Source organism: Onychomys torridus, chromosome 14 (genome assembly GCF_903995425.1).
Source record: "Onychomys torridus chromosome 14, mOncTor1.1, whole genome shotgun sequence".
NCBI classification, from domain to species: Eukaryota; Metazoa; Chordata; class Mammalia; order Rodentia; family Cricetidae; genus Onychomys; species Onychomys torridus.
The window spans coordinates 58,942,284-58,970,255 of record NC_050456.1 but is presented as its reverse complement, the minus strand read 5'-3'; the positions used below and the strand labels follow the sequence as shown (position 1 = coordinate 58,970,255).

The 27,972-nt window shown below is 39.9% G+C and overlaps 1 protein-coding gene and 1 pseudogene across 1 annotated transcript in view; one reads left to right on the top strand and one right to left on the bottom strand.

Moving 5' to 3' along the window:
* Cep128 (centrosomal protein 128) overlaps window positions 1-27,972 on the top strand; it is a 223,316-nt gene that overhangs the window by 57,857 nt on the left and 137,487 nt on the right. Inside the window, exons 11-12 of the mRNA XM_036205643.1 lie at window positions 26,185-26,271; window positions 27,509-27,583. Of these exons, the coding sequence (XP_036061536.1) occupies window positions 26,185-26,271; window positions 27,509-27,583 (162 nt within the window). The remainder of the gene's footprint in view (window positions 1-26,184; window positions 26,272-27,508; window positions 27,584-27,972) is intronic.
* LOC118595609 lies at window positions 78-20,529 on the bottom strand (annotated as a pseudogene).

Sequence of the window (27,972 nt, the reverse complement as noted above, 5' to 3'; positions counted from 1 at the left end):
GAGACTTCTTCCCCAGTAACTCTTAACTTGTGTCAGGTTAACAAAACCCACCCAGGACAAATGTAAATATATTTACATTAAAGGGCCTTTATAAGTAGTTTATATTGTTTAGACCCAAAGAGTGCTACAAACACAGTCTGAAGTAAAATGGGAAATGACATCTTTCTAAGACAGGGTTAAACACTCTAATGTGGTAACTAAAGATGTTTCCTTCCTCTGGCAGCGGAGCTGATTGATTCCTGGCTCCTAAGTCACTGTTCACAGGTACAGCCAAAACAACAGGGCATAAACCACACAGAACAAAATGAAAGAGTCACTGTGTGTATGGCTCAGGCTTTGCATTCAAATCACCTGTACTCAGAGGTAAACTTATAAGCTTTTGTAAGGCCAGTCCCTGTCAGAAAGGATCATTGCCATTGGTGGGTAGCAGCCATCTGCGCCTGCATTTCATGTCTGGTGCTCTGTAAAAGACTGCCATCAAGCCACTGAGCCAGCGGTGAGTCCAGTGTGTGTCAGTGTGTCTTCCAGCAGCTTCCTTTCTGATTCTGGAAGTTGGTTCTTTGTTCTGGCTATGATATTGAAAACTTAGTTTTATTTGGTAGTCCTGGGTTTACGATCATCCATCTTGAGCCCTGTGCTCCACCTCTCCAGCAGTTGGCCCTTCTTCCAGTTCTCCCCCTTCTGGGGTTACTAACAGCTTTTGCTCCTCTTGTCCATGCTCCATCCTTAGTGTAAGTTTTTTGTATTTAATTTATCCTGTGTGCTTTCTTCTGGAATCACAGGACAGTGATTTTAGCGAGCTACTTAGCACCATCCAGTATTATGACTGAACTGTAGGGCTTATGCAAGTTTTGCTAGTCATGTTCTTCCTGGGTCCAGAGTGAAAACCAAGGCCACATAGTGTTTGTTGACTTCTGCAACAGTTTTAATTTTCATTAGTGGTCACTTTATAGAATATTTTATAGGGTGCCTTTGATTTTGGGGTTTTTGGATTCTTGGCAGGGAACCCAGAAAACTACTAGTTGTTGCTAGAGTTTTCTCTTTGTAGTTAGAGTTTTCCTGCCTGGCCCACAGTCAGGACAAATCTCTCTCACCCGCCAGTTCCACAGCTGCTCAGACCCAACCAAGTAAACACACAGAGACTTATATTGCTTACAAAATGTATGGCCGTGGCAGGCTTCTTATTATCTAGTTCCTCTACCTTAAATTAACCCATATCTATCATTCTATACTTTGCCACGTGGCTTGTGGCTTATCAGTACCTTACATCTCCCTTGTCATGGTGGCGGCTGGCAGTGTCTCTCAGACTCAGCCTTCCACTTCCCAGAATTCTCCTCTCTGCTTGTCCCACCTACACTTCCTGCCTGGCTACTGGACAATCAGTGTTTTATTTATTAACCAATCAGAGCAACACATTTAACATACAGAACATCCCACAGAAACTAGTATTGTGTCCATTTCAGAATCCCACACCAGAAGACGTGTGTCGAGAGCTGAGCACTTGACCGTGGGGTTGCCTGCCAGGCTGCTTCACCACAGTACTACTGTAATTCATTTCTACTTGTTTTATGAGGAGACTTGAAAACAATTCTAGTTTTCAAATCATATCTTGCCCACTAATTTGGGTAGATGTTTCCGACTTTTTGTGAAACAGTTGTTACTGTAGGTGGTGCCAAATAGTGATCCAAAGCCACAACTCTGCCATTGATCCCTTCCATATGTATGGGACCCTGCAGCAAGGATTTTCTTTTCCTATGGTCTGTCTGACCTTTTCTGCCTCCCTCCCTCTCTCCCTGTCTGTGCATCTGTCTATCTTAGTGGAGATTCTTATTTTATTACTTTGATTATATTTCTTCCCTGTCATTGAGAGTTGTTATATTGAGATTCCTATTCAGTATTTAATATATCTATGAAGTCTAAAAAATGAGAAAAACCAGAAAAGCAAAGAACCAAAACAAATCAGGATTTTTGTCTCATTTAAAATGCTTTTTCCTAGAAATTTCAAAAATATATGTGGTTGCAGATTTCTGACCTTTATCAATTGGCAACTTTTTTCAAGTGTTTGTAGACATTGCCAGTTCAAACCAGGAAAAAAGATTCTACCCTGAAAGTGTAGTGTAAGCTGAAAGAAAACATTTGCCTTGCTAAAAAAAAAAAAAAAAAATCTGTTTTTTTTTTTTTTTTTTTTTTTTCTCCATTTCACAAAAAGAGGCATGCCCCTGTACCTGGTAATTACTTAGGGGATGTTTTGTTGAATTATTAGATAGAGCATGTGGGTAGCCCCCCTTTGTTTGATCTTGATTTTATACATTTGTTCTGCAAGCAGATTGCATCTGGTGAGCATCAGAATAGCACTGAAGTGACAATTGTTCTTTTCTGCAGGAGAAAATTAGAGAAAATTTCTGCACTTATTTCCCCCTCTTTGCAGAATGCACAGAATTACAAAGAAAGGGTAGAGGAAGATTGCTTCCCACCTCAATTCTTGAGGCCAAAGCCCGAGTATGGACATTGCGATTTCCAATTGGCTCAAAGCTGGCGCTGAGCTGTGATTTGGATTGCATCTCTGACAGTACAATAGAGGATCACTGTTGATAAGAACCCTTTAATTTCCTATTTTGTCACTTTAATGTAAGCAGTGACCTGTACATTTTTAAAAGGTGCTTGTGGCTTATAAACAGAGCATTCGAAACTGGAAAAGATTAATTTGGGCTTTTTCCTGCTCCCAAGTTAAATGGCTTAGAGTGTTCTGGAAAGGTCATGTTTAAGGAGAACGCTTTGCTTTCTTTCTCATATTTGAAAATGCTTATGGAAATTCCTACACTAAATGGTAATAGTCACTGGTGTGTTTGTGTCTGGCTTTGGTGGGAGTTGAAGTCATAGGTGGGTAAGAGGGCCTAGATATTTTTAGCCATTGTACTCCTTTACATTTTTAAAATGTGAAAAATTAAGACTCTTAAAAATTGAGAAACTAGGAAGACTCACTATCCTAGGAGTTGGAGGTTGAAAGTCACTTTCAGCTGGAGCTCAAAGGAGAGGCCAGACACACCAGATGCTTCTGACGGCCGATAAAGCCCAGGGACTTCCTCTTCTTTCCATGATGAAAAGCAATTGGAAATTGGTGGAAGCAAAGTCAATCTCCTTTTCTTGTTTCAAGTTAGTTCCTACAGAATTATTTCCCTTCTTTCTATTGCTACAAGCTCTGGGATTTCATTTCCTGTTTGAGTACAGCCACTCCTTATAGCACAAATTGCTGAACAGTTTTATTAAATAAAAAACATGGAGCCAGATATCGGGGTTGAAACCCTAAGAGATCAGAGGACTAGGAAAAGCCACAGCTAACCTAGCCTTACTGACACCTCAGCTTCCAAAGAGAGCTACTTCCTGTACATCCATGCCTATATGCCTTTCTGTTCTGTTCTCTCAGCCTAGCTATATCACTTCCTCTTCCTGCCCAGCTCTGTCACTTCCTGTCTGTCTGTACAGACCTCCATATCTCTATGGTTAGTGCTGGGATTTAAGGTGTGTGCCACCATGCCTGGCTCTGTTCCCAGTGTGGCCTTGAACTCACAGAGATCCAGACAGATCACTACTTCCCAAGTGATAGGATTAGAGGCCTGTGCTACTATTGCCTAACTTCTATATAGTGGCTGGCTTTTTCCTCTGATCCTCAGATAAATTTTTTTTTTTTTTTTTGGACACAGTATATTTTTGGCAACACAATATATCACAACTCCTATTGTTGCAGCAGGTGAAGGACAGGCTTTTTCACAGAAGTAAGGCTGTTCAGAGGCTTTGGATCCCTGCATCAGAGCAGCTTGGTACAATATCTCAGGAAAGTCTCTTTGGGGTAGCTAGTTGGTTATAGTTTGGGAAGGCCTCTCTCCACATAGCCTTTTAAGTTTGGGTGATGGGATGAGTCACTTTTGTTGCCATGATTAAAACACTATGATGCAAAGTGACTAACGTAAGAAAGAGTTTATTTGGGTGTACAGCTTCTGAGAGGGAGTCCATGAGGTCATGGAAGGTATGGCAGTAGCTGTCTGAGCAGGAAGCTGAGAGCCAGCAAACCAGAAGTGAGATGAGGCTTTGAGAACACCAGGGGTAAAGGAGGCCATAAGTGTTGAATCATTTCCATATCATCACACTTTTTTTCTTAGTGACTTGGAGTAGGCTTTTGCATGTTTGTTGGCTGTGCATTTGTGCTTTTGTGGATCACTTGTTTATTACTTTTGCTCATGTAAAATTACTGGGTTATTTGGATTTTCTGAACATTTTTTTTTAAAGTAGAGAAAGAACCTGAGTTATTTTTCTGTGACTATTAACTGTCTAAGCATATTGTTTGAGCACTTGGTTTTTCTCCTCTAATGTGAAGACCATGTCTATTATATACCTGTTTCCCAATACATCTGTCTGGTCCCTGTATGTCTCACAATTGATCTGTTTGCCTATTGCTATTCTGGTATCATTTTGTCTTAATCATCAGGACTTTCATTATCATATTGTAAATAATGAAAATGAAGATCCTTCATTATGCTCCATGAAAAACCCTGTTGGCATTTTGATCATAATTATATTAAATATGTAGACTAATTTGAATGGAAGGTCTTTCATAATGTTTTTCAATAATATTTTATAGAGGTTGTTAATTTGAGGTTCCTATGCACTTTAAAATTATTCCTTGGTGCCCTAGGACTTTTCTTCTTAGTGGGAATGAGATGCTTCCTTTCACTGCATCTGACTGGTTATTTATAGTATATAGAAGAGGAACTAGTTTGTAAGTAACTTTTTTATTCAATAGTCTTAGAGGCACAATGGACTGGTTTTAATTACCTCTTTATTCCCTCCAACTCCCAAATTGGTCTCTTTTCATGGGTAGAACCTGAGGGGCAATGTGGACTAGAACCACAGTCAGCATGGATTGTGACCTTATTCTTCGGTTGCTGTGTTTCTGAAGTGTCTCCTTGTGTGGTATCTGCTCCTAGGTTTGAAACAACTACTGATCCTCTAAGCATTTCCTTTTGTTCTTTATTTGACAGGAGAAATTTTTGTGTGTTTTGATTCCGTATTTCTGTTTAAAATCATGATTAGTTATGACAGATGTAGAACCTAGGTACTTTGTTTTTTCTTATGACATTTTCATGTGGTTGATTTTAGTATTGTTGGTGATCAGTAGTTGTTGAGTTGACTTAACTAGCTGAGAACTATTAATGATATGTTGTATTTATGCATTTGTGCTGAATTAACTTGCTGATGTTTTCTTTAGCATTTTTATGTTTACATTTATTACTGTGATCAGTTCATAGCATTTTCTTTGTGCAACCTTCCCCAATTTTAAGACTCAAGGTTATATTCATACTTGCCACCCTGCACAGAACTCAACTTCAAGTGGTTCAAGAACCTCAACATAAGGCCAGGTGCTCAGAACCTGATAGAAGAGAAAGTGGGGAATAGCCTTGAACTCATTGGCACAGGAAAAGACTTTCTGAACAGAACACTGTTAGCACAGTCACTAAGATCAACAGTCAATAAATGGGACCTCATGAAACTGAAAAGCTTCTGCATAGCAAAGGACACCTTTATCCAGACAAAGCAGCAGGCTACGGAATGGAAAAGGATTTTTACCAACTACACATCCTCTAAAGGGCTAACAGTTAAAATACATAAAGAACTCAAAAAATGGACATCACGAAAACAAACCACCCAGTTAAAAATGAGGTATAGCTCTAAACAGAATTCTCAAATGGCTAAGAAACACTTAAAGAAATGATCGATGTTCTTAGTCATCAGGGAAATGCAAATCAAAATTACTTTGAGATTTCATCTTTTCCCAGTCAGAATGTCCAAGATCAACAAAACAATGACATCTCATGCTGGCTAGGATATGGGATAAAGGGAGTACTCATCATTGCTGATGCAAATGTAAACTTGTACAACCACTATGGAAATCAGTGGCACTTCCTTGGGAAGCTGGGATTTACTTCAAGATCCAGTTATACCACTCTTGGGCATATATTGAAAGGATGTTTCCTCCTACTACAGAGACATTTGCCTTGTTCATGGCTGTTCTATTCATAATAGCCAGAAGTTTAAAATAGACTAGATGTCAGTCAATAGATGAATGGGTAAAGAAAATGTTGTACCTTTACACAATGGAATATTACGCAGGTAAATGGATGGAGTTAGAAAGAAAAAAAATCCTGAGTGATTGAGGTAACCCAGACATAAAAAGATAAATGTGGTATCTGTTTGCTTATATATGGATGTTATCTGTAAAGTCTTTGATAACAGGCTTCAATCTGTATAACCACAGAAGTTAGGCATAGAGTAATTGACTAGAAGGAGGTGTGGATCTCCCTAGGAAGAGGAACTAGAAGAGTTATATTTGGACAAGGGTCGGGGGTGTGGGTGATGGGGCTGGAACAGAGGCTCAAACAGGGAGTGGGAGGGAAGAGGGGATGGAACAGCTAAAACTAAGGGACATTTGAGGAGTTTCATGGAAAGCTAATACAGCAGAAGCTTCTTAAAATATATACATGTATGGAAGAAATCTAAATGAAACCACCAAATAACAGGAGAGACTGAGCCCCAACTAGACAGCTCTCATCACCAAATGAAATATCCATAGCTGAGAATGGGTTACATCCAATTGAGTTGTTGGCCAAAGGGGCCTCATGGAAACCTTCAAACAGCCCAAGAGGTTGCTGCCTATAGACTGATGGTAAGGCACTGTTGCTGAAGACAGCACCTACAGAACTCAGTGAAGTCAAGCTAGTGCCTGCTGAGAGCCCTCACCCCACTAACTAGTGTTCCTAATACTGGAAAGTACTCTGAACTCTGAAAAGAGAAAGGTAAACACCAACCCAGCTACAAAACCTTCCATTTACAATGGTGACTTACTGCAAGATATGCTGGGACAATAGTGGCACAAAGCCAGTAGGAGTAATCAACCAATATCTGATTGGATTTAAGGCCCAGTCCATGAGGTGGAACTCATACCCAACACTGCTCAGATGGCCAAGAACCCGAGACTAGATAGGCCATGGACCTAGGGAAAACCAAATACTATTGTTCTGCTAAAGGAACGTAGACAAAATTTCTCTCTCTCTCTCTCTCTCTCTCTCTCTCTCTCTCTCTCTCTCATTCTAGGGACCTTGCTGTGTAGACCAGGCTGGCCTCGCACTCACAGAAACCCACCTAGCTCTGCCTCCCTAGTGCTGGGATGAAAGGCATGCACCACCACCGCCTGGCAACAAAATCACTCTTAATGACATTCTGCTTTACTAATAGCTCAGTATCTTACTTAGTCATCATCAGAGAAGCTTCCTCCTGCAATAGATGGGAACAAATACAGAGAGCCACAGCTAGACAGGGTGCAGAGAATAGAGACTTTGGAACACTCGGTCCTACATGGGATGTCTTCATCAAATCCCTCCCCTCAGGAGCTTAGAATACTCTGTAGAAGAGGATATAGAGAGATTGTAAGAGCCAGAAGGGATGGAGGACACCAAGAAGACAAGACCTTCTAGATACAACAGGACTGATGCACACATAAACTCACAGAGACTGTGGTAGCATGTACAGGACCTGCACAGGCGTAACCCCAATGGGGCCCCAGAGCTGAGAGGGGAAGTAGACACAAGCCCTCATCCCTAACTGTGGTAGCTTGAATGTAATTGCCCCCATAAGCTCATAAGGAGTGACCCTGTTAGGAAGTGTAGCTTTGTTGGAGTAGGTATGGCCTTGTTGGAGGAAGTGTGTCACTGTGGAAGTGGACTTTGAGGTCTCATATATGCTCAAGCCATGCCCAGTGTCTCAGTTCATTTCCTGTTGCTATTGGATCAAGATGTAGAATTCTTAGCTCCTTCACCAGCACCATATCTGCCTACATGCTGCCATGTCCCACTATGATGATAGTAGACTAAACCTCTGAAGTGTAAGCCACCCCAATTAAGTGTTTTCTCTTATAAGGGTTACCCTGGTCAGTTGGGTGGTGGTGGCACTCACCTTTAATCCCAGCACTTGGGAGCAGAGGCCAGCTAGGGCTGTTACACAGAGAAACCCCGTCTCAAAAAACCAGAGGAAAAAAAAAAGTTTCCATGGTCAATGTTGTCTCTTCACAGCAACAGAGCCCCTAATGAAGACACTAATTCAGAAGCTATCTCTAGTTGATAACCGCTTGCAAAAGATGAATTTGTTTTGTCCAGTGGAGGGTTACTGGGTATGTAAACCACACTTCAGGGCAGGCTCTGTGCCCAACGGTAGGTGGCCAACACAAAAGAAACTCAAGTTTTGGAGGTTCTTTGTCTCATAATGCTTTGTCAGAGTCTTTTTGTTTCCTTTTTTCCTTTTGCCTTACAGGTGTTCTGCGTATATATTATAGTCTCCACTTCTGTGTTTTTATGGGATTTCTGTCTGTGTTTATATGTTTCTTGGGCTTTTTCTTTGGTGCTTTTTCTAATATTGTTTTATTTTATTTAATTAATTTATTATTATTATTTAGCTTGATTTCTAAGGAGAGAGAGAAAAAAAGTGTGGGGATAGGTGAGAGGGGACTTGGGGAGGGTCTGGAAAGAGTAGGTGAGGGGAAACCATAATCAGGATGTATCTATGAAAAAATGTATTTTCAGGAAAAAAAAAAAGAAAAGAAGCAAAGTTACACTGATCTTAAAATGTGAGTTTGGATAGGTTTCATCTTTACTTTTCCTGGTTCAGTTTGTTTGAGAGATGTAAGACAAATTGCTAAACCTCTTATTAATAAAAAACCTGGAAATAGATATTGGGGTGAAAACTGAGAGATCAAAGAAGCAGAAAGAAGCCAGCCATGTTCTTGCCGCTAGGAAAATCTCAGCCAAGAGAGAGCTACTTCCTCTATACTCATGCCTATAAACCTTTCTGTGCCCTGCCATCTTACTTCCAATCTCCATCCAGTTCCATCACTTCCTCTTTCTGCCCAGCTCCATCATTTCCTGTCTGTCTGTATAGACCTCCAGAGCTCTATGGTTAACTAGTACTGGGATTTAAAGCCATGTGTTACCACTCCTGGCTCAGTTCCTAGTGTGGCCTTGAACTCAGAGAGATCTGGAGGAATCTCTGCCTCCTGAATGCTAGAATTAAAGATGGGTGCTACCACTGCCTGGCTCTATGTTTAATATAGTGGCTAGCTTTTTCCTCTGATCCTCAGATAATCTCTATTGGGGTGCACAAATAAAATATCACCACAGAGAGATCCATTTCTTTAAGTTTGTTAGAACTGGAACATAAAATCTTGTGTAGTTGCATACTTGGTTTATAGAGCTTATTGATTTGTAAAGCAGTGATAATTCTTAGCATTATTAGATATACCGTTCCTCGTTCCATGTGCTCTGCTAGAAATATGAATATACTTAATAGTTCTTTTTGAGAAACTTTGTCTATTGTTTCAACATTTGCTCTATGACTTTTAGCCTTGCATATTACTTTTTTTTTTTAAAAAGTCAGTACTTTAGATTTATCACTGAATGAGCATATGTTTTGATTTACTGTTCTTTTAGGGTACTTTTGAAATTCTTTATAGTGGCTATTACGATTTCCTATATGCCTCTTTCCAATTTTCAGGAGCCTTTTATAATTTTTTTTTCTCTCTCAAGACAGCGTTTCTCCTTATCCCTGGCTGTCTTGGAACTTGCTTTGTGGACCAGGCTGGCCTTGATCTCTCAAAGATCTTCGTGCCTCCTTCTCTTGAGTGCTGGCATTAAAGCTGTGGGCTACCACTGCCCAGCTATAGTTTTCAAACTCAGTTTAAAAAAAAAAACTATTTTTGATTCTTTTGAAATTTATTTGACTTTATTCCATGGTTTTTTGGTATCAGGGTTAAGGATGCTAGAGTAAAACCATCATCTGATTTTCTGCCTTCCTTGGGTCCAGCATTTTATGTGAATCTGTAGGAGATGCAGATACTTAAGTATAGCCTGTAGCTCTCATTTGTCAGTTTCGTTCTGTTCTACTGCATTCCTGTTCAATGTATCAGGCTCAGCTTCTCCCTGTGATTTTTGTCAGTTTTGCTTTTTCTAATGGTGTCTGTGGCTTCTTGAATATTTCAGTCTCCTGGTCCGTTGTTTTTAAAAAACGTGCATAGTGGTGGGTTGTTTTATTGTTATTATTATGTTATTATTATTGTTTTGTTTTCAGACAGGGTCTCACTGTATAGCCCTGGCTGGTCTGGAACTCGCCATGTAGAGCTCACAGAGATCTGCCTTCCTGTTCTTGTGCCTCCTGAGTGAGAGCTGAGTGAGTATGGGCCACCATGCTTGGCTCATAGTGAGCTTCTGGATACTAGCACTATCAAGGTCTCTCTTTTGTGTAATTTCCCTCTTTATTTAGTCCTTCTGTTCATTTTCCTCATAAGTACCTTATCAGTGGCCATCAACAAAGCAGCCTCATTAGGTAAGTTTAGCTTTATTGATACCCTAGGAATGTTATCATCTACCCTCTTTTTCTCCTGTTACTGTTTTCTATTGGATTGTTTTATAGTTTGTGTGGACTTTGCAGTTTCAGATTCTGTGTTCACTTTTATTTATTTATTATTTATTTATTTATTTATTTTTTTGGAGCTGAGGATAGAACCCAGGGCCTTGTGCTTGCTAGGCGAGCGCTCTACCACTGAGCTAAATCCCCAACCCCTGTGTTCACTTTTAATGAATATTGTAAATTTTTTTTATGTGTTTGTGTGTGTATGTGCATGCAAGCATACAGGTATGCCTGCACATATGTGTGCATGTGGAGGGCAGAGGTCAACCTCAGGTATCATCAGTCACTATCCACCTTAGTTTTTGAGACAGGATCTTTTTGAGAACTCAGAGCTCACCCGTTCAGGAGACTGATAAGTTAGCGAGTCTGAGGAATCTTCCTGTCTGTGCCTTCCCTGTAGTTACAGGCATGTGCTGCTGAACTCAGCTTTCTTCTGAGTGTTGTAGGGGACTGAATTTATGTCCTTATGCTTGTGTGAGCACTTATCTGACTGAGCCATCTCTCCAGCCTTATTCTAAACATTTGGGCATACCTACTTATGTATGTCATTCTGTAAAGCTGTCCTATCCAGAGTGGTTTCTTCTGTTTTATTAGAACATTTTTATTCCAGTTCAGCTTAACATAACTTTATTCCACCATCAGGTAGGATTGTCTACCCTCTCTCTCTCCTTCTGACATAGAACTGTCTACCCTCTCTCTTTCCTTCTGACATAGGACTGTCTACCCTTCCTCTCTCTCCTTCTGACATAGGACTGTCTACTCTTCCTCTCTCTCCTTCTGACATAGGACTGTCTACCCTTCCTCTCTCCTTCTGACACAGGACTGTCTACCCTCTCTCTCTCCTTCTGACACAGGACTGTCTACCCTCTCTCTCTCCTTCTGACACAGGACTGTCTACCCTCTCTCTCTCCTTCTGACACAGGACTGTCTACCCTCTCTCTCTCCTTCTGACATAGGACTGTCTACCCTTCCTCTCTCTCTCCTTCTGACATAGGACTGTCTACCCTTCCTCTCTCTCCTTCTGACACAGGACTGTCTACCCTCTCTCTCTCCTTCTGACATAGGACTGTCTACCCTTCCTCTCTCTCCTTCTGACACAGGACTGTCTACCCTCTCTCTCTCCTTCTGACACAGGATTGTCTACCCTTCCTCTCTCTCCTTCTGACATAGACTGTCTACCCTTCCTCTCTCTCTCCTTCTGACATAGGACTGTCTACCCTTCCTCTCTCTCTCTCCTTCTGACATAGGACTGTCTACCCTTCCTCTCTCCTTCTGACATGGCCCTCCAGTGTCACATGTTGAGTATCATAGCGAATACATTTCTATAGCACTAACAAACTGTAATTGATGTTTTTTCACTTCTGGCCGTATGTCAGATCCCTAGAATGTGATCTCCTTTGCAGGGACTAGGTTGCTCCTGTCCACCCTTGTTCTGGGCCTGGCAGTGCTGGCTCCACCATGAAGTACACTGTTATGCTGCCCACAGCCACTGAGCAGATGAGTGGTATTTTCAGATGTAAAGATCCTTGCTGTCCATGACATTTTTGGGGAAGATGGTCTCATGTAAAGGTTTTTCCAGAGAAGACAAAGGTGAACTCTACTTCATGGAGCTTCTGTAGGAGATGGTTCAAGTGGCGGAACTAGGACCACCCAAGCATTATTATTATATAATATTAATATTATATAAAGAACATTTTTTACATAACAGGCTTCTGGTCCTGACATTGTGTTGAAAATGTAAAGACACCTGTCCTAAGCCCCATACTATCCCAGGAATAATTTATATGAAAGTGTTAGAAAGTTTAGGAAGTTTATACCTTAGATATATGGATTCTGAAAGTAAGACCTTTTTGACATATTATTTCTGCAAGATCATTCAGTTCTGAGGTTGTAGATAATATAACACAAAAATATAGTTCAATAGCAGGTCCCGAGTGGCTTCCACTTTGGAACATTGTCCAAATAGTGGACAGAAAACAGTTTTAAAACATAGTGAGGTTGATCTGGAACTCCTGATCTTGCCTCAACCACCTAAGTGCTGGGATTGTAGATATATGCCCACCATGCTGGATTTCAGAATAAAAACTTAAAGAACTTTGGATATATTTCTTTCCCTTAGTGTTTTTTTTTTTTTTTCTGAGTGTTTCAATTAAAAATTTCATGCAGTTTGCATTCAGGGTTTCAAATTTGATAAAAATGGTAGGACAAATGCTTGCTAAGGGGGTTACTGTATTTTTTGACCACTAGTCGTCAGTATTGAACCATCAATGATGAACCAGTAGGCATTGTTTCTTCAGGTTCCATGTCTATTTAAGATGGTTTCCCTACAGAATATATATCCCAGCTCTTAGCATTTCTGGAAACTGTCCTTGACATAAGTCTAGCAACTAAAAGCAATATAATTAATTATTCTCCATTTAAAAATTTAAATTTGAAACTATTTTGCTTCACACTGTTGAAAAATTAAGTGACACCTCATGCATTGCAGGTTGACTCCCACTTCCTGTGGCCCGCCCGGGCTGCCCAGTTATGCTGCTCTTGTACTTGGCCCAGGCTTCCCTCCCTGCCTCCTTCCTTCGCTTCCTCTAGGAGGTGTTCTGTTTAGACACAGAAAAGCAGAGGCCTTTGTTTGTTCTGGGAGATCATTTCATATATTCCTTATTCCTTTCCACTTTTCATGTCACTACTTTTCTAAAATTTCATCTCACACGAGCCTTTCTTCATGGAATTTCTTTCATTCATTGACCCCTTTGCCCCTTGTTGTCCATTCACCTCCAGTGGAGTCATTAATACTGTTAATTTTTCTGTAAGCTGATCTTGATTTTCCGTGATAAACAGGCATGGTCACTGCTTACTGCATTTAATTAATTTATATTATTTAGATTCCTGAGTTCTTTTTATTTTCTCACATACTAAAACAGGTGCTAATTGTTGCTCAAGAAGGGAGGAGCAGCTTGTTTCTAAAACTCATTTGTCCCTTTGTGGGGAAGCTTCCAAGCTGTGTTCAGAGCTGTAAGGCTCTTCCCTCAATTGATGGACCTTGGATGGGAGGAAGAACAGAGTAGAAGGAGGTTTCTGCCGCCTCACTGGCCACCTCCTGCTTGGCTAGGGATCAGGTCACACTGATGTTACCTCTCATAGCCGGAGTGTGCACAGACTGGGGTCTGCATCTCTGCTTCCCTGCTCTGACCTCTCTGACCCACAAACTTCCAGAGGTGTTAGGCCTTATCCTTTTGTGGATTTCATCTAAGGAAATAGATCACATGTCTTCTAAAAAGGATGGAAAATCATCTGGATGACAAATAATCGTTCTTTTAAGTGTTGAGAACGCTGTTCTTCGTTGTCTCTGTTGTCTGCCTTTCCCTCATTCTTCACACCTTGTCAACTCTGATTTAAAAATATTTGTGAAAATTGGCTCTTTATCTGCTTTGCAATTCCTACTGACTGCTGTCTCTGCCTCTGTCTTCTTTTTCTTATGCAAACAGAGAAGGCCCTTGTCCTCAGGTCTCACCTCTATGTCACCTGTCTGACATTCAGGTGATTGTCACAGTCTTCTTTTACTACAACTAGAATAAATCTAAAAGTCTTCCACTAAAAGCCCCTGGGATCTGGTCCCTGATTTCTTCTCTCTGCAGTTTTCTGTTGTTCCTGCTCCTGATAACTGTAGACCAGGTACATTGACCTTGAGCCATAAAAATGACTTAGTGGTACAGGTGCTTGGTGCATAGAGGGATAACCTGAGTTTGATCCCCTGAACGCTGATGGTGGAAGCAGAGAATGGACTTTGCAAGTTGTTCTCTGCTATCCAAGCATGCATATGGACCATGTACTCACTGTCAGTTACACTGGCCTTCTTGCCATTCTGTGGGCATGCTCTGTACTTCCTGCATTTGGACCTGTGTGCTTCCTGGTTTCAGAGACAAGAAGTTGATTTCTTGTTGCACACAGTATGCCCCCCTGTCCTCTAGAACTCTACTTTAGAAAGATACTCTCCTTCCCTTCTGAGTTCGTTACATGTATTCCTTTTTTCTCTAGCAACACCCTTTCCATTATCTGTGATCTGTCTGTCCCCTAACCAGGGCATTAGCCCTTGAGGATGAGCCTTTCATGGCTTCTGCTCGTGGCCCTGTAACAGTGCCTGAGAAATATGCTAGGTGTTTGATGAGTGAAAGAATGAATGCTGAACCCTGCATCCTCAGAACACCACCTAGGAAGATGTTCATTTGCTGAGCACTATAGTGTGCTGTGTGCCAGGCGCTGTGCTGCTCTAAGGTTACCTAAGATACTGTCTTGCCTTTGGGGACTCTTCATAATTACTGTAAGGCAATATTTCCAGACACATGGGCTCTAGAGCACACTGGAGGGGAAAAAGTTACCTGTGTAGGCCCTTTGTGGGAAATTTTGTGCTTGAGGGGCTGTATTTTTTGCTGGGGCTTAGTGTTTTCCAGTCAGTCTGGGAAATGTTTTTAAGGGTGTGATTTTTGTCTCTTTGCTTACTTGCTAACATGTCAAGCAGTTTCTCAATCCACGGTTGAAGTACTTGAATTATGACTGACATGGTTTTGAGTCACACCACTGCTCTTTCTCTTATCATTTTATGTCATATTAATTGTTTTCTTGTTCTTCTGTGTTTGTTATGTATGGGTTATGTTTATTATTTTTCTTGGCAAAGAGGCAGCAGATGCTGTTCTTTGTAAGGGATGTGAAAGAATCATCAGTGTCATGCTGATAAAAAGGAAATGGGTGGATAATAGTGATCAGCTTTTAATGGGTTTTACCTTGCAAAGATATTTGAACGCCCTTAGGCGCAACTTGTGATACGGAGGTCCAAGATATGTTCTGTTATATCTTCTTCCTTAGGTTTTTCATGGTTTCCCTCTTTGCCTCCCAGCTCTTTGCTCAGCCTGTAGACTGTTTTCTTGGGCTTTGATTATGTCTGATGACACTAAAACAATAATATTTTCTTTTCAGTGTGAAACAGTTCCCCCAAAGTTTCTGGGAGCAAAGCTGGGAACCATTTTGGAGACTTTGGAATCAACATTGTAATGGGTTTTTATCTCCATTCAGGGAAGCTTAGTGGTTCACAAACTCCATTGACAGTCTTTGCAAGCCACTGCAGCTCTGGGAAATGCTGCCTGTATTAAAATGTTCCACTGAATCAGACCTTTAAGCTACAAGTGGAGTTTAGAACATGTTCTGCAGCATAGAAGCAGCCACATGCTCATTGTTATCCCCGTTAGCTTTTGGACTCCTTAGAGTGCACTTTGGTGAGATGGTGTGTAGTGTAAGATGTCCCAAGGACCAGGACCTCTTTTTGTTGCAAGCAACACTTAGGTCAGTCTTCTTGGCTTTCAGGTTTCTTTTTGTTATTGTTGTTGAGGCAGGGTTTCTCTGTGTAGCACTGGTTGTTCTGGAACTTGCTCTGTAGCCCAGGCTGGCCTCAACCTCACAGAGATCCGCCTGGCTCTGCCTCCCGAGTGCTGGGATTAAAGGCGTGTGCCACCACCCCAGCGAAGCTTTCACGTTTTGAGAAACATCATTCACTCTATTAGTTATTAAATGCTTGTGGCACACTTTCTGCTCCCTTACTTCCTCATTTCTCTACAATTCAATAGACTATATTAATTTATACTTTTTATTTAGTTTGAAAAGTGTGTGTGTGTGTGTGTGTGTGTGTGTGTGTGTGTGTGTGTGTGTGTGTGTAGTAATTCTTCTAAGGTGGGTCAGTTTGCTTATAGCTTCCTCCCTCCTACCCTGTTAGGAATTACTCTTTGTAGGATCTGATCATTGTTCTGATCATTCATACCTTTGGGATTTGGAAGCATTTCAATTCTCTTTATTATAGCGTCACACTTTACATTTTAGCAACCTTTATCTTTGGGCATACGTGTAGGTGTTTTGGTAAAGTTCTCCTGATTTTGTGTGGAAGTATTGGAAGTTAACGTTATGGATACTTACTCTTATTGCTACTGTGAGTCGGGTTTAGGGCTGATGTATTCTTTGTGTTCATACCACGTATTACTAGATCTCAAAGTATTGTTTAAATTATGTGTATTTTGTTATTGGCTCTCGTTCCCTCCCCCCTACCTTTTCTTTACAAATCATAACAACTAAGGCTCCAGGAGTCTGCTTGTGTCCCTTTGTACAGAATGATATGCAGATAAGTGTTCAGTGTTGCTGATTTTGTGATGATGAAAAAATGTCTTTTGTCATTGTTGACTCCTGACCATAGCCTGAGATTTCCTGTAAGTAGGATTTGTGAAATCCCTGTGTTATGCTTTTCTTAAAGAGGGGCAATGTTTTTGTCTACATCTTTCAGCGAATTTTTGTTAGGCCATCTGTTTCTAAAATCCTTTTCCATCATTATCAATTAATATTTATTGGGCAACTACTGAATGCATAATAACATTGTACAAACAAAGGCCACTCTGCTACAGATAGCTTTATTCATCTACTTGGTTCTGTTTTATTTTTATTAGAAAGTAGTAAAAACCCCAGATCCCCGAACCCAAAGGAATAAAATAACATTCTCTAACTCTGAACAATGAAAGATGTTGTATGTTTACAGGCTTTTCTGTTCAAAGACATATAAACCTTGAGAAATTCTAATTTAAATTCTGTAATTACCTATGATCTTCTGTTTGTCAACAGTTCTAACTCAGCAGTCCTACTTAGAGAGTCAAATGGAGTATCACATTGCTCTGGGTTTCTAATAAAACCACGGGTCTCTCTTTTGAGAGGAAACTACTCAGATGAAAACAGACCCTTTGCTAAGAGCATTTTGCCTTTTGATTTTGAAGGAAATCCTGGAAAGTCCCTTGTAGGGTTCACATTTAACTCTCCTTGCAAGTTTTCTATTAAGTAAAAGATTGCATAAAAATACAATCTATTCCAGTAAAAGCAGTGGCCTTTCAGGGAATAATGCTTATTACCACTGTTGTTTTTGAATTAAAGATGTTAGAAGACTTGCATGACATTTCAGCACACCAACTTCTTAAGCAGTAATTAAGCATTTGTTTTGCAGATTGGCAAATTTAAAAACATTTGAAGGCTGAAATCCTGACACTGGTCAGGAGGGTTTTGAATTTTGAATTATTTTCATAGTCATGGCAGTGGAGTTTTGCTGACTCATTCCATTATCTCTGGCCTAGTCTTCTATGTGGCCTTTGGCTAAGGTTTAGGGGTAAAGATTATGGCTGTGGAGCACAGCAAAGGAAAATTGGCATTCATGGTGATTGAACCCATGACCTTGTTTGGCCTCCTTGGATCCAGGTGCCCCAAATAGTAACAGACTCCACTAATACACTCTGTCTAGTGCTGAGAAATTTCTCTAAGTTTCCATAGGGAAAGTAGGTCAGAATAAGTTCTGATGTATCCTACCACAATATTCCCTGTAAGGTCTATTGGATCCCCAGCATAGAAAGCACCTTACGAAGAGGAGGTAAAAAGATGCCATGGAGGCCTGTTCCCAAAGAAAAACTTTGACCTTTATGTTTGAAAACCTTAAATATCTTTAAGGCTCATTCCACACGGTTATAATTACTATCAGATAATGCTTTACTTCTAATGGCTTCCACTTAACCACATGTACTAGAGTCTGCCATGACCATTCAAAACCAGAATTACTGTGCCTTATCAACTCATGTGCTTGCCAGTCACATCAGGAAAGCCCACAGGTTCAGCTGTCAGCAGGTTTTTTTAGACAGGTCTCACTATGTAGCTCAGTCTATCCTGGAACTCACTCTATAGACCAGGCTGGCTTCCAACTCACAGAGAGCCGCCTGCCTCTGTCTCCTAGGTGCTGAGGCTAAAGGTGTAGCAGCTGTCAGGACTTTGAACATTCCTCTTTACACTGATGGCTACAGAGGAGTGAGTGTCACTGTGGCATGTGTACTGGATTCCCCTGGAACTTCCACCATGCACTTCCCCTTAACTCACCAAACGGCTTTTGTTTGTTTTAGTTGTAGTTTTTAATGTAGAATTTTCTTTGCTTTGTCATGGCTATAAAATAAATTGCTTTTTAACAATTTTAGTAAAAGCCACCTAGCTAATTTTGAGTCCAAAACTTGTTTGTTTAGGGATGTAGAATGTGAGTGTATTGTTTTTCATCTTGAAAGAAACTGTGTTTTGGGGCATTGGTTTTTGTTGGCACAAATAATTTTCAACTGGATGGACTTAAAGGCTAAGATTTTCCATGACTTGAGCTATTTCTCATGGGGAGCAATCTCTGACTTGATTTAGGAAAAAAAAAACAGCATTTGGAAATTTGTGGAACTCAATGAACTAAAATCTCCATTAATTTAAGCAAGTAACACTTGTTCTTAGTGACAGTGTCTTGCTGTGTCCAACACACCTTCCTTCCTTCCACTTTCTATCAGTCCATTTGCTTGATGCTTTGGAGTGGAGTTTAGGTCTCTACAGAGAATTTCGGAGCTAGTCCCCAGGTCACCCTCTTAAAAAAAATTCAGTTTCTGTCATAATGTTTCATAAATCCTGTCTCCTTAATAGAATTTCTTTTTGACATGCTAAACAAATGTCCTCAAAGATGTTGTTGACATTTATAATATTCATAGAGGTCAACTCCGAACTTGAATGTATATATCATATGGTGTAATTTGGGTTGTAATCCCATTATATTCTGGGACGCTTAAGCTATTTGTTCTCTGACTTTAATTTCATATTTACATGGAGACTTTAAATATAAAAATAAAGGAAAAGCAACTATTTTCTATTTATCAGTGACATATCTTTACTCTTTTTGGAAAAAAGTTTGACCTGACAGTTTGACCTGACTTTTTGTCCTGACAGTTTGTCCCTTCAAGTGTGATGATGATTCTGACTCTTGTTTCAGATGATTGCAGACTTTTTTCCTTTGTTTTAAATTTGTGGGTTTATGAGTGAATCATTTCCATGTTCTTCCCTGTGGCTGGAGCTATGCATTGTAGCACTGCTGAGGATGAATCAAGACACATGATGTTCATGGCTTTTCTCTGAGAATTTCAGTGGCCTGGCCCATGAGGGAGTTAGTGTGTAATCTTTACCTAAGGATTCTCATGCCATTATTATAACCAGATTTGCTGGTCCGTTTGCAGCAGACACAAGGAGCCTGTAATTTCTATTTGTTCCACATATTTGAATGTGTCATCTATTAGAGGTGCTTAGTAAACATTTATTGTGAAAGATGCAAGAGTTTCCACACACATTTTCTTTTTCCCTTTCTCTTCACTCACTAAAGGGAAGGTTGGATCCTTGGTAAATTCGTAACAGTAAGTGTCTAGAATCATCTGCCTCTAAAGGACTGTAATAGTGTTCGTCCTTTTAATGGAAATAGGCATACTCAAGGAAAAAAGAAAAATTATTGTTATTAAAGATTTAAATGTGCCCCAGAGGCCCTCTATTAAGGCTCTGTGGTGTTCCTGTGATCTTAAAACTCTAAAAGATAATGTGATTTCTGGAGCAGGGCATGCTGCAGTTTTATGGCTAAGCTGCTCTAAGAAAACCAAGCTTTAAAAGGGCAAAACAACATAGTTACAGACATTCATCGGCATGTGATGTTTTCTCTTCTTTTCTAACTGCTTTTACCAGGTCTGTTTTAGTGTACTTCTGAGTTGCCTGGTCTGTCATAGAGAAACTACCAGGTCTGTTTAATGTAATTCTCAGTTGTCTGGTCTAAGTCATAGAGAAACAGAATGTGGTGCGGACTTAGCCCCTTCAGAAAAGAAGCGGATGAGTTAACACTCCTGGTTAATGCTAACGAAATGACTCATAATTTTGATTTGTCATTTGTAAAATATTTCTCTTTTAGTGTTGATCTGTTTTCAGAAGTTGAAAATGTTCCAATCCAGACTAAATAGTATAGATTTTGCTGTCGTTTAGGCTGAGCTACATAATATAGAAGAATTGCTTTAATATTCCAGGCTAGAGTACTGCACCTGTGCTGATGTGTCCACTGACTTGTGATGCTGCTGCTGCTGCTGCTGCTGCTGCTGTGACAGCAGTGAGGATGTTTGGATGCGACGGCATTTCTTGCTGGGGCAGAAGTAGAGCGGCTTGTTCTGATGGCTCCCCAGTGCCTCCTCACATGTGCACTTCTTACTGAGACTATAGAATTTAGGATCCCATTGACTGAAATCTCTGTGTCTTATATAGCCTTAGACTATAAGAGATATTAAAAAATATGAAGTGCAGTGTTGGGCAGTAAGCAGACTACAGCAGAAGACTGTACTGGCTTTGCGAAGAGTTGGCGTGAAGAGGTGACCCAGTGCTAAGATCGGGAAGGGAAACACAAGATCACTTTATGTTCCTGTATAGTTGAGAGAAATAGAGCTTTTAAAAATTAATCCTATTCATATGGAGATTTAAATTAAAAAGGTAGTTTTCAATTTATAACATGATTAAAGTTAAGATTATTGAGTTTCATCTAATCCCAATTGGAATAATAAATATATTAATTATGAGACATGTAAAGCGGAGTCAATGTCCATTTGTGTGAGAAGGAAGATGGCTGTTTTCCATGTGACCACCTACGTGATAAATTCTTTCTCTAAAAAGTGAAGTGGGGAAATTGAGGTGTGAGGGGTGTTGATGAGTTTAGATGCTAACTAACACGGCAGCAGATTGCTCTGCATAACTCAGGTGGGGTTTCGAAGGCTGCAAAGTGTTACAAGCCACAGAGACCAACCTTCATACTTGCTAGATATACAAGAAGAGACGAGGTGGTAAGATCCAGGTGGTTGGAGTGCCCTAGGAAAACTCAGAAAACAGACATGCTTGATGGGGATTTGATGAGTGTATTTTATCCACTTACTTATATAGTTTTTCTTTAATTCTAGATCACTCGTTAATAATTTTGATATAAGTATTTTTGGGTTTACACAAACAAGCCTTTTGTGTTTGTATGAAGAGGTTCAGGATTTTATTAACCAGTGGGAAGAACTTGTGAGTAAACTTACTAGGAGTCTGGACAGTGTCGGACTGTTGATGGGGAAATTCTGGGGCTAGCAAAAAGACTGTGCTGAACTATGGCTTTGGATTTGAGCTAGAATTTTGTGAAGCTTTATATTTGTAGAGCCTCAAAATATCCCCCAGTAAAACTGTAATGCTGCCTTTTACTCATTTAACCAAATTGCTTGATATTTTCATGTTGGAGGTGAAGATTAATTTTCCCTTTGAAAGTAGGTATGATTGGAGACTGTCCTACTTAGGGTTTCTATTGCTGTGAACAGATACTATGACCATGGAAACACTTATAACGGAAAACATTTAATTGGGATGGCTTATAGTTTATATTTTTTTTTCAGAGTTAAAAGCCAAGAGGTCAGAGCAATTAGCTGAGAGCTGAAAACCTTACCCTTCACTGCTTCTGCTGTTTTTCCCTCTCTGCAAGAGACCTACTTCCTGTGTTTTTCTCTTTTTTTTATAGACTTTCTGTTCTGCCTTCTCATTGGTTATAAACCCAACCACATGACCTCCTCATCATTGCCTGTCTGTACAGACCTCCAGGTCTTCTGTGGTTGGTATTGAGATTAAAGGCGTGTGTCTCTATGCTGGCTGTATCCTTGAACACACAGAGATCTGCCTAGCTTTGCCTACCAAGTGCTGGGATTAAAGGCGTGCATCACCACCGCCCAGCTTCTGCTATGGCTTGCTCTGACCCCAAGGCAACTTTATTAATATACAAATAAAATCACATTTCAGTACCAATAAAATATCACTATAAATCTGTTGTCATCATGGCTGGGAGCTTGACAGGATGAAGGTAGGCATGGTGCTGGAGAGGTAGCTGAGAGTTCTACATCTAGATGAGCAGAGAACAACAGGAAGAGAGAGTGTCACATTGGGTCTGGCTTGAGCATCTGAGACCTCAAAGACCACCTGGTGATAATTAACTCAGTCCCATGTGTACAACAAATGTGAGACATGATTACATTGAAACTCTTGTAAAGTACAAGACATGTACTTCCAGAAAAATATGTTCCATAGATTAAGGAAGCAGACGTGAGATAAACAATGTATATGATAAGGTCTGGGGGAGGATAGCACCATAAATGGACTGTGATAAACAGTCTTAATACAAAGGTCTGGGGGAGCCAGTGTGACTTAGCCATGTGGCTACAAATTCCTCTCCTTCTGCACAGGAAGCAGGTTCTACACCTTTCTCCTTGGAGAGACAACCCTGTGTGTTTAACATTCCTGGTTCCCCTGTCTATGAGCACAAGTGCTTATATGCCTCCTATACTCTGAGGTCTGATGTCCTCTTCTGGTCTCTGCTCGTGCCTGCACATACCTGTACATAGATATAAACAGATACACATAATTAAAAATAAATAAGAGGTGGGAGAAATTTAGGAAGGCTTCTGGTATGTAAAGGGCCTATCTGGCAAGTCTATCAGAGATTTTAAAGGAGTATTTATTTATGCAGCCAACAGCATGCTCTACAACTTAATATATGCCAGATACTGTCTTAAAAATGCAGTGTGACTAACAGACAAGGTCTTGGTCTTCTGAAGAGTTACTCTAATAAAATGACAACCTTTCTATTACTCTTTGGAAATATAAGCCTCTTGGTAAATGAGAATTGTTTTGAAATAAGTAAAGTCTTGAATGATTATTTTAAATGTCTCTAAATACATCTAAATAAGTTTGCATGTATATATATGTATGTATTTTTAGTGTGCTTGATCAAACACTAAAGTAAGCAAACATTTGGAAAATGTTAACAGTTAACATATCTTTCTTGTTTTTCTAGTCTTAAATGTTACAATTTTTCAAATTTAATTTTTGGAAATCCTGGGAAAGGGAAGAAATGGATAAATTCCAGATGGTAAACTGGAAAATTTCTTCACTGGGGAACTTTGGGAGTTTATGTTTTTACCTAAATTAAATCCTGAGTTGAAGCATGAGGTTAGGTTAAGTTTGTGAAGCTCAGCAGCTGATGATGACTCCTGTTCCATGTGTAAGCCAGGGCCCCGAGCAGCACTGAAGGTCACTTCATCCTACACCACTGCTTAGAGTTACAGTATCTTCTTAGTTTGACTCGGAACTCAGCTTTGGAAGGGAATGATTCCTGTGCTTGGGTCAGTCTGTTTGGAGTTGTTTATTCTCTTTGTCCTTTTCATGCTGTGGTTTCAGATGATCTTGCCTGACCTGGACCAGCCTTCACTGCAAGCTCACTGTAGCCCTCACTGCAGGCTCATTTGGAGTGGTTCTACTCAGGGGTTTGAATCCAGAAGTTGAGGCTGTTTATAGTTGGATGAAACTTATCAATTGCCCGAAGAAGTCTTTTCTTAATCCTAATCATCCCCTTTGTGCAAACATCCAGTTAAAAAACCAATTAGATTTTTAATCCAGTGAAGAAATATTAACAAAAAAACAAGATTAGCCCAAGATAGAATGAAGGTGTTTTGGAATAAGACGGTTTAGAATTTTTTAGAAGCCATGTTGAAAAATCATATGGGAAGCTAGGGAATGTAATCCAAGGGGAGGTATATAATAAAACTACATTGTATATAGATAAGAAATTATTGTTTTACTTTAAATAAAAAGTATTTAAAAATGTTACAACTTTATATCACTTTCCTTAACATTTTTAAATCTCTCTGTCTCTCTCTCACACACACACAGAAAGAGAGAGATAGATTGATATTGGGGGAGAGGCCAAGGAGTCATGGAAAAGATAAGGGTGCCAATATTAATTTTCAGATTTTTAAGATTTTGTTCATGAAAAATTTATAAACTCATTCCACCATCCAAAATTGAATATACTGTATATACAGAATTAAATATTGTTGTAAATTCTATTTGCTCTATAATAAAGAGCAAATAACTTGATAGTTACCTGAACAGCATTATGATTTTAATACTTTATCATTTTCAATAATAACAATTTTTGGCTTTTATTGCATATTTGTTATATACCGAGCATTAGTTTATAAGCTTCATGAATATATCAGCTAGTCTGCAGCACAGCCCTGTCAGACAGATGCTGTTTCATGATGGAGAAGAGAAGACAGTGCCATTCAGTGGTTAAATGACAGGCTGTCTGAGTCTCATTTTCTCTGTCACTAACTAGAGAGTGTTCTTGGGCAATTATTTAGTTCTCTATGTCCCAAAATTCTGATGCTAAAATGAGCTTACTAACATACATTATTATCATGAAGATTAAATAGATTAAATATAATCTTTAAATGTATGTGACATGTTTAACATATGTAAGATTTCCTAGATGCATTGATCACCATAGAAGTGTTTATTGTTACAGCAAGCTACTACTTACTTTGATAAAGCTTCTCTGCCTTTTTGCCTAGATGGTATTTTACTTAGTGTGAGGAGAAACCATGGTAAAGGGAGCTCATTTCCTGAGTTGTAGGGCCATGTGTATCTTACACCTGTGTATACTAGTAGCTTCCATAACAATGCTTGATATACAGGAAGTAGATTTAAGATGTATTTGAATATGTAGGTTGATGAAATGGATTATGCTCGTATATTTACATTAAAGTTGATTTTTACCACATTTACATATTTCCTTCCTTGTTGGAAAAGACTTTATAGGTAGTTTCCATTTCCTCAATTTGTGTGACCTTTACATATATCTTGCCAAACATAAATGCTAAAATGATCAACTTTTTTTCTTATTTGAACAGAATGCCACTTATATATTGTAAATCTGTTTTAAGTTCTTTCCCCTTGTTTAATTTTTTTTTTTTTTTTGACATAGAAACAAACCCAGGCAAACATTTTTGTAGTTAGCTATTGAAAGAATTTTCTTTAACTTCTTTTATCATTAAAGATGGGAAACTCGGTAAGAATGGGTATGTTTCTCCAGGTAGAGTAGAGTTTGGATGGTCTGGCCTGTTTTGTATGTCATCTACATTATGGTGATCTTGCACTCCTTGGGGAGTGTTTTTATGTAATGGATGGTTTGCTTTAGTACCAGAAAAACCAGTGACTAGGTTATGGTGTTATGTAAATCCAGCAGGTTATGAAACCCGCTGTGGCTGTTGAATAAGAATGGTCCCAATAGGCCCTTTTATTTGAATACTTAGTCACCGGGGAGTGGAACTCTATGAAGGGATTAGAGGAAGGTTAGGAGGTGTGGCCTTGTTGGAGGAAGTGTGTCACTGGGGGTGTGCTTTGGGCTTTCAAAAGCCCAGTCCAGGCCCATTGTCTCTCTCATTCGGCCTGTGTTTCAGGATGTATCTCTCAGCTCCAGCTCCAGTGCCATCTGTACCACCACACTCCCTGCCATTATGATAATGGACTAAGCCTTTGAAACTTTGAAAGCTAGTTCCAATTAAATGCTTTCTTTTATTAGAGTTGCCTTGGTCATGGTGTCTCTTCACAACAACAAATAACTAAGACAACATTTAGGATGACTACTTTGATGTGCAGTAAACTTTGTTTCCAAGACAGTTGTTAATAGTTTACCCTCTCTGACTATGTAGTAAGATTCTCAAAGATGGAGAAAATGATGAAGCTTGTGGAAACCAAGAAGTTGTTTGCATTTGACCCTCACTGAAGTGTTGCTAGGGCTTCTAATGAACAAGCTGGAATTTATTTGCAGATTTTGTGTAACTCAGTATTTTCCTGGGCCCTTCATCAATGCATCCTAGTGGTAGCTTTGAGCTTCGTGCATATTCTGGGATAATATACTGTTCTCATTTGCTTCTACTGTAGGCCCTGAAGAAACAAGAAGCTAAAGAAGATGAGAATGAGGACATCATGAAAAACAAGCTACGGCAAACTGAAACTGAGAAGAGTCATGTAAGACCTTGAAAGATAGCCTTGGATCAGTGTGGTGGTTGGGGGTCATTGATACTTGTTGAGCACTGTGAAAAGTGTCCCTGAGATCACCTTGTAGAGCATGCTGTGAGGAGAGGTGGTTTATAGCTCTACCTTCACTCTTAAAAGCACACACAGTTCATTTGCTGCCATGCCATCTTGGATCTCTCTCCTTTCTGAGAGTAAGCTTTCTATTTCCTTGCTGGAGAACACTGAAAACACTTGATTGTTGAAGGGATAGTCAGGAAAGACCTACTGTGTGAAGGCTAGACATTTTGTATATATTCATTTTCTTTATAATAGGTAAGTGTAGTTTTGCAGCTCAGTTTTGAAAATACCCTCTGTCTTAGTCACCATCTGTGACTCTGAAGAGACGCTGTGAACAAAACAACTCTTATGAAAGCAATCATTTTATTAGGAGCTTGCTTACAGTTTCAGAGAGTCCATTATTATCATGGCAGGGAGCATGGCAGCATACAGGTAGGCATACAGCAGTAGCTGAGAGTTCTACATCCTGATCTGTAGGCAGAGAGAATGACACCAGGCTTGGCATGGGTTTTGAAACCTTACAGACCACCCCCAGGGACACATTTCTTCCAGTAAGGCTGCATCTACTCCAACAGGGCCACACCTCCTAGTCTTTCTAACCCTTCAAAGCAGTTCCACTCCCTGGTGACTATGCATTCAAATATGTGAGCCTACAGGGGTCATTCTTACTCCAACCACCACGCCCTGCATTCTCATTAGTTGGTAAGGCCCTTTAATAGATAGCACATCTGTGAATATACAGAGTCCAGCACTTTAGCTCTAAAAGGTGATTCAGAGGCCAAACATACTCTCAGTTTTTAAACAAGTAGTTTTAAGATAAGCCCAAGATAAGGCACTTGGAAGGAAAGTTCCTGCTGTTAGCCCAGTACCCCTTTTCTATCCTTACCTCCTGAAAGAACTTGGCATTCTCTGTGGACTTTACTTTTGCTTCCATACCCCTTCTGTGTGAGGCATGGGAGGCTGTATGCAACTCCCTTTTTGTTACATAATTAACATAATTTTAATAAAAGTTAAATGTGTGTTCATGGTGAAATGCCCACTCATTGTGAGCATCTCCTGGAAACTATTTTGCTGTTTTCTTCTTAAGTTGTGGCCCATTGGGCATATTTTGTTCATTGGGCACAGTTATTTTATGCCTCATTTTACATGGTTCTGTCTTGTTGGAACGTAGCTGGAACAGGAATTGGAGCTCTCTCGCAGGCTGCTGAATCAATCTGAAGGCAGCAGAGAAACACTTTTGCATCAGGTGAGTCTATCAGACTAAGACAGTCTGCTGTTTTATTAAATCTAGATGGAGTCTTCTCTCTCAAATATCTTTGTGAGAAGAAAAAAAAAATCTAGATCTAGAATTTTTCCCTTGGGCATGTGTGTTAGCACAGAATGCAGACAGACGATTCAGAGAGCTCGCAGAGAAGCCAGCCCTTGTTTCCACTGTGACAATGTATTTTGCTGACTGCTGCTCTGACTTCCTACTTATCTCTCTCAGCAGAACAGTGTACAAGCACCCTGGATGTGTAAGATAAAATTTCCCAGGAGCTTAATTTTATTCAAGGAGGCACTGGAGAAGAAAGAGGAAGGAGAAAATACGTTGAACAGACCTTTGAATGTTTAAGTTACTTTGAATACATCACTGCC